Source organism: Diachasmimorpha longicaudata, chromosome 20, assembly GCF_034640455.1.
Source record: "Diachasmimorpha longicaudata isolate KC_UGA_2023 chromosome 20, iyDiaLong2, whole genome shotgun sequence".
In the NCBI taxonomy this organism is placed as follows: domain Eukaryota; kingdom Metazoa; phylum Arthropoda; class Insecta; order Hymenoptera; family Braconidae; genus Diachasmimorpha; species Diachasmimorpha longicaudata.
Genome location: NC_087244.1, coordinates 1,384,156 through 1,391,547, shown reverse-complemented (window position 1 = coordinate 1,391,547; position 7,392 = coordinate 1,384,156). Strand labels below are relative to the sequence as shown.

The window sequence follows — 7,392 nt, the reverse complement described above, 5'->3', positions numbered from 1 at the left end:
TAGCATCAGCCATTCGGCGTCCATCTTATCGTCGATCGTGAGACGGCATTTTCACGCGGTCGATACAGAAATTTTGTTGGGGTATCGAACTGATATCGAATCGAATCACTTCGATATTTATCATAATTGATAATTTACCGACTGGTACAACAAAATCCAGAAGATTTCCGATCGGCGGCAGTCCCTCGGGCCCCGGTATTTTATCGACCCAGCGACCGATTCGACTCAAGTGCCGACATACATTCATCACCAGTAGAAGTCCCACTGGGGTAAGGCCCAATATCACAATACAAGAGAGTAAATCCATGTCCTGTTCGGTTAAACTATTGAACACTTGTGATTAACTTGAAAAAATATTACGGAAGGAAAGTAATAGCTCATTTGTAATTATCTTTATTCAAATGGACATCCCCTCCCCCGCCCCGCCCGATTTCACTGGTGAACGTCGATATCGTATGACATATGATAATGATAATTATTGCATGAGATTGGAATTGCATCAAGAAATTTAGCGAATTCACTAGAAATTTATTCCGAATTTTTTGCAAAATTTCAAGTCAACAATTTCGACTTTTGAAATTTTTTTTTTACATAAACAATCGAAAGTAGGGTTCCCCCCACATGAGGGGGTCGTCGACCAATCGTGGCCTTGAACTTGGTGATGGGGTGGGTTTACATCCCTGTGATAGCTCAAACTGACCCACCCCACCCCTCCATGCGACCTGACCCCAGCAAAGGGGCCTCACATGTGCTTTTTAGAAGGTGATAGGAAATACTTTAGCTTCTCTTGGAGAAAAGTCCCTCTGCAACACGTTCATGACATACCAACACCACCAGATCAACGCAGACCCTCGAGGTGACATCCACTTAATCGTAAAATTACTTTAAACACCAAATTATTTTCGTAAAAAATCATGAAATCAAACACAAAAAGACGTCAATTATTTTCAATAACTCCACGACACTCGATTGCAAATCGATCCACAACAATCATCGCACGTGACATTTTAAATAATTAACAAAACCGACTATCGTAAATGTAAAAAAAATTATTAAAACAATAAATTGTTGAAAGGTGACTTCATCTCGTGTTATTTGCGTCAATTCATTAGCGATAAAAATTCCCCCATCTTCACCAACATTTCACGCCAACATTTTAATGACCACTAATTTGTTCTTAATTGTTTTCCATTTGATAATATTTATTCCATCAGAAAATTCAGAGTTTCACTGATAACCTTCAATCGAACGAACATTTCATGTGCCAGATATGGTCATTATCGCTATGTTTGGACAATTAATGACATATTCGTTCGTTCGGTGATTAAAAAATAATTTAATGACACACACATCAACCCGCGGGGAGGGGAAGGGGGGGGGTGTTTCAGTCATATAAATATAGCTAAATTTCTTTGTTATAGTTATAACAGTGAAAGTCATTGCGAAGTAATAACGATAGTTCAAGATGAAGTCGTTGGAGTTGATCGTCACCTGTGTCGTGATACTTCACATCCTGAAGCCTTCTGATGGCATATTTCACCCTGGCAAACAGCGTAAGAATGACCTAATGTAGAAATTGTTAATGGCGTTGATGCCCTAATTTGTGTGGGGTGACTTTAAAAAAATGAGCCGTCATGGGACGCCTGGCAGATGTGAAACATCGTGTGTGTACAAGTAATATGCATAATAGATAATATTATTACAGGAATTAAAAGATACATATTTAATAAACATTTTGTGAAATTTTCAAAAAAAAATATCAAAATGGCGGCCATTACGACGCCATTTCCGGCAGTCCCTCGGAAAAAAGGTGCCTCCGCGTTGCCGGCAGAACTTCTTTCAGGATTATCTGAAATGAAAGGAAAAAATTCGTGTTTTAGTAAAGACAACAAACTAGGTATTGGACGAAGGAAAAAAAAAAATGAAAATTCGATTTTTGGCAGACATTTTTATAAAAAAATGCAAATTTTGATGAAAATTTCTCGAAATTTTTTTATTTTTAAATAGTTGTAATTAAAAAAAAAAAAAATCCTCCGTTCAAGACCTTGTAAATAATATCTCGAAGACTTGTGTAAAATTTCATTAAGATCGGTTCAGTAGTTCGCGAGAAATCTTGACAACCGACTTTGAAAATATAGTTTTGAGAAAAACGCGTTTAAAGTTTTGGAGACAATAAAAGTGGGAAAAAAAAATCTTTTTTTCAACTTACATTGAATCGTCGATTCCTGGGCCATAAAGTAGAGAACCTGCTGCAGCTGCAATGTCCAGGGCATCCTTCTGCTTCTGTCGATGACGAACCCTGGCTTATCTGGGCTCTAGACACTTTAAACGGCTCTAGACACTTTGAATTACCTGACCTCGAGCGTCCGTCTTTTCAGGGCTGTATCTCCGAAACTATTACTCGGATCAACTTGAAAATTTAGGACAATATTCTAGAGATGTTATAGAATTTAATAAGACTAAAAAAAAATCGATTTTTCGAAACCTTGAAACCCATGTAACCCCTTAATAAAATACGAAGAACATCTGCCTATAATATTTGACAGATTATCATTCTTAAACTGGGAATTTCCCCATAATTATTTCCGATACTACATTTGTCGCTTCCAAAATGATCGTCAATTATCTTTCAGTTTTGAACGTAATATCGAACCTTAAGTATCTCCAACGGAACGATCATCCTTGCGGCTCTCCGGAAGTCCTAATCCCCATGTTGAAAGGCAAAGACCCGGTGAAACCTTCTCAACTCGGAATGATGATGGTCTACATGAACAGGCTAAATATAACCGATCCCCCAGGCCTGGATTCGATCTTCGATTCCCTAAAAAATCTGATGGATCAGGGAATGACACCCTCCGACGTAGCTGCTTACAACGCGTGGAAGTCCCGACTAGAAGTCTACGTGTCAACCATCAACGCCCTCTACGACCGCTTCACGACCCTCCGGAAGGACGAGGCGCCCATTAATGTTGACGACTGGATGGCCCTGGCTACCGACATCGAGGAGACCATGCCCTCCAACCTGACCGCCTTCCGCGCAGAACTTCTGAACCGCCGAAATCAACCAGGGGACCCTCCCCTTCTGACGGACCTCGTCCACTCGAGCGCCGTAAGTACAAATACCCTGTCACCAATCGATGATCTCATGCGAGATATCGATACTATTCCTTTCTGTTGCTGTTTGCAGCGCGTGATGACCAGTCGCTGCACAGATGCCTTCGCCATGAATGGGTTTTTCAATCTGCTTTCGAACCTGGTGTTTATGACACAGTTGAAGGCTACGGTTCCCCAAATTTTTTCATCATTACTGCGAAATTGTAATGGCACTGGTGAGTAACTAATAAATCAGCGTATGGCGAGTTGAAGCGATGAATTATCAGGCCGAGATGAGATTGGCTGATGAGAAAAATCAGGTCATGGTCCGGTTAGTCAGGACGCTAAATGTCAGGTGCTTGTCTGGTGTATGACGTCACTGTTAAAATTGGGCCTTGGTAGGCCCCTTTGGGCCCCCGGCCCTGATGATGTTCATTTGGGCCCTCGGATCTGATCAGGTTCATTTGGTCGGGGGACTGATCAGGTTCATTGGGCCCAGACTTGAGCAGGTTAATTGGGTCGGGGACTTATCAGGTTCATAGGGCCTGGACCTGAGCAGGTCCATTTGGGCCCACCGGACCTGATCAGGTTCATTTGGGCCAGCTCCTGCCCAGGGTCATTGGGCATGGACCTGCTCAGGTGCATTTGAGCCCGGACCTGATCAGGTTCGTTACAAACGTATTTCGAAGGGAATGACTCTCATTTTTAGCTGATAATTCTTCTCCTCAATTTTGAAACACATTTTTTTTGGGCCCGTAGTCAGGAAAGATAACCTGAATAGGCTGGCCACCCAGCACAGAGACGGATACCTAGAAATTGTGAGAGGTCTGAAAGACGCCCTAATATTTCTCCCCGACAGTTTGGTCCCATGTTATTCATCCAATGAGGGCCCTATTCGAGGTAATATAGCTGTTTACAATTAATCAGATTAACGTCTGGTGATGAATTCCTCGACATTTTCATGATCAACGGGTTCACAGGTCAGGATTACTATGAGCTAGAGATCTCAGAGCAACTCACAGTTCAACAATTTCCGGATCCTGAGGGCCACAAGAGCTGTTCAGCAGCTCAGCAGGCCCAATCGCTGACGATTCAGTCCCCGCGTGACGTTTGTAACGGCACTTTATATGATTGCGAATATTCTGAGTGGCTAGAGGCGTGTCGACTGGTGAGTTAATTATGGAAAATTAATTAATTAATTGATGGGAGCAACAATTGGAAATGTCAATATGTCGGATTGCGATGGGGGTGATTAATTTGATGGGATTGACTGATCATTAGGAGAATAGTACGAAGCGGTATGAGTGGATTAAATCAGCACATGGAAATTATGGTGAAATTTTGGAGGAATGTCCTGGTGGGAGTATTTTTTACTATAGAAGGGAGAGGAATCCTCTCATTGGTCATTGTGTTTGCAAGTGTCAGGAAACTGTTAATCACATAAGTGTTACACCAGCTATGACGGATCAATCAGCTCATATGTAAGTGTATAATATAATAATTGTTGTAAAAATACGAAAATTATTTCTATTAAAAATAACCTCATCATCACTAATACATTCGTATAATGTTTTTCTTCTTTCCTAGGGTTTTAACTGGTTTTCGATTTGTTCTTGAAAACGGAGTTCTTTACCTACAAGTGAAACAAGGAAAGATGCTTCCGGGTGAGAAAATTGATGCTGCATCGGAAGAGTGGGTTCCCCTACCAAAGGATCCAAAGTTGGTACCATTAAATTCCCAAAACAGCAATTTCCATATCGGTGACGTAATGACCGACATGAGTGACGCGCCAGTTGGTGAGTATTTTGTATATTCGAGCCCATACGATCCCCCAAGTTCCTTGAATCACAAAACTTTGTCCAACACTTTCGCCGGTGATTATTGGGTACAGTAAATGATGAAAAAAAAAGTGTCATGAGTAGAGGGTTTTACCTGGTGGTTATTTCCATGAGCCTGTTACTGAGTAGAAATCTCACATCTGGCGTCGAACAACTTGACCAGAATCTTTTGAAGATTTCCCGAAAACGTCTATAAAGAGGAAAAAACCTTAGACCTAGATGACCTAGAAGGGCCTTAGACCTAGATGATCTGAGACCTAGATGAGCTCAGACCTAGATGATCTTGGACTTAGATGACGTAGATGACCTCAGCTCTAGATGATCTTAGACTTAGATGACCTAGATCACCTTAGATCTAGATGATCTTAGCCGTAGATGACCTAGATGATCTCAGACCTAGATGATCTTAGCCCTAGATGACCTCAGACCTAGATGATCTTAGACTTAGATGACCTAGATGACATTAGCCCTAGATGATCTTAGACTTAGATGACCTATTTCCATAAGCCTTTTACTACTTTGTTTTCATGGGTTTCATCGGAGAGTACTTGTCAAATTAAACCAGTAGATGGCGATGGTGGATTGATCCGGTCGGCCGGTTACCATCGGTATACAATGGTGAATTGTCAAATTTCCTGGACATGCCATTCACAGTGTTAAAATAAAAATAATCGAGAAGGTGGGATTAAAATAGAACCGCCAACTTCTCCGAGTATCAAGAGAATTGGTCGTGAGATATAACTCGATAGGCATCAATAACAATACCATCGATATACAATGTGAACGCTCAACAGAATCAAACTCAATGATTAACTTTGAATCAACGAAAGGGATCTAGACACATTCGGCTAGACATCGACGGAATTAACACTTTAATTAATCCCCTTGCTATTGAGTCACTATCGAGTGATCTGTTAGGGAGGCCATTGCCATCTACTGCTCTACCTCACCACCACCAAAACTCACCTCAGTGTCATCTATTATAAATTCCGAGGAACGAGCTCTACCGGCTGCCACAGCCCCTCCATTCAGCATTCAAATAGCTAATCACTGAACCCCCATAAACTTCCGTCCCATAAAAGTAATCCTATTACCACTGTCGGCGTACTGTCGGCCGTACCTACCATTACCGTCGGCAGTGACACGGCCGAGGGTCAGTCATCGCTATCGACATCCCTCTCAAACTGATTCTCTTCATTTTACGATTTTAGGAATTTCCTTCGTCAAAAACAACAATGGCTTCTACCTTCAGATGCATGCGGTTTCGTATGAGTACTATCACGGCGTCTTTCCGGCGTACCCTCGCGACGTTCGTCCTGCCCAGCGAAAGTAAGTTTATACGACACATTTAATGTCTTTTCATTTCTCTCTATTTGTCCTCTTTAACCATTTCATTCTCCGAATTTTAGTCAGCCCGAGACATATGTCAAATTTCAATTGTCTAATCGAGGGGATAAGACAGTAGGACAAGTGTTACCATTGCTGAATGCTAAAGCTGCTGAGGCTGACCCACCAGTGCTATTGGGAGGCCTTGGAATTGCATACGACAGCACATTAGGAGGGATGATTTCGCCGCGAATTAAGGGCTTTGATTTCAGTGATATATTTAAAAGAATTGAGGATGACAGATTATACAGATAAGATGTACCCAAATATTCTACAATTGCGATAGTGATTGATTAAATAAATAAATATTTTCTTCAAGCAAATGAATCGTCTTAAATTATTATTCGATGACTTTTCCTTGCCGGTGATACGAGGGGCTTACCATAGGCCTTATAGGCTACAATGGGCCTTATAAGCTGCAATGGGCCTTATATGTTGCAATGGGCCTTACAAGCTGGAATGGGCCTTATAGGATGCAATGGACATTATGGGCTGCAGTGGGCCTTATAAACTGATTTAATAACAAAAATCCTCATCTTTCGAATTTATAAATTACTTTATAATTCTGTTCTCCCCCATCTGTATCTTCACTTCCATTACAACCCCTCACTCCACAATTTTATTATTCCCACCCCTCCATCATCCCCCAAACCCGGAATCGCCCACCCCCGTCTTGACAACGATATTTCCCCTCGAAAAGACTTCAAATCCTCCCACGACAGCGAGAATAAAAAATAAAATGAAGAAAAATGGATAAATAATTATCTCGTTATCGATTTCGATTATTATCGGCCATAAAATCATCAGTCATTGGGCTACGTGAGAATCACCACACGAGTCGGCACATTCTCGGCAGGCCAACGGTTGAAATACAGACGTATCGTACATATCGAACCTCAAATCCGGAATTCTATTTGCGATTGACGATTCACGGAGAGTATTGGGTATTCCAATATCGTTCGATAGATACGTCACATTCCATTTTACGTAATGACGAAGGGACAAATGGCGGCCGAGAGATGATTTGGGTAACACTGGAGGGCGGGTCCTATTGATAAAGCGAATAACTGTTGAC

At 41.5% G+C, this 7,392-nt stretch overlaps 1 protein-coding gene across 1 annotated transcript; it reads left to right on the top strand.

Moving 5' to 3' along the window:
- The first annotated feature begins 1,401 nt into the window (after positions 1–1,401).
- On the top strand, positions 1,402–6,640 carry LOC135171446 (uncharacterized). Its single transcript, XM_064137980.1, has 9 exons — positions 1,402–1,553; positions 2,634–3,109; positions 3,188–3,329; positions 3,853–3,993; positions 4,074–4,261; positions 4,375–4,574; positions 4,681–4,889; positions 6,143–6,260; positions 6,341–6,640. The coding sequence occupies exons 1-9, from the start codon at positions 1,466–1,468 to the stop codon at positions 6,570–6,572; spliced, it is 1,794 nt and encodes a 597-aa protein (XP_063994050.1). The 5' UTR covers positions 1,402–1,465; the 3' UTR covers positions 6,573–6,640.
- The last annotated feature ends 752 nt before the right edge of the window (positions 6,641–7,392 follow it).

Coding starts and splice junctions, on each gene's coding strand:
- LOC135171446 (XM_064137980.1), top strand. CDS start 1,466: ATGAAGTCGTTGGAGTTGATCGTCACCTGTGTCGTGATACTTCACATC. Junction 3,110..3,187: donor ACCTCGTCCACTCGAGCGCC/GTAAGTACAAAT, acceptor TGCTGTTTGCAG/CGCGTGATGACCAGTCGCTG. Junction 4,575..4,680: donor ACGGATCAATCAGCTCATAT/GTAAGTGTATAA, acceptor CTTCTTTCCTAG/GGTTTTAACTGGTTTTCGAT.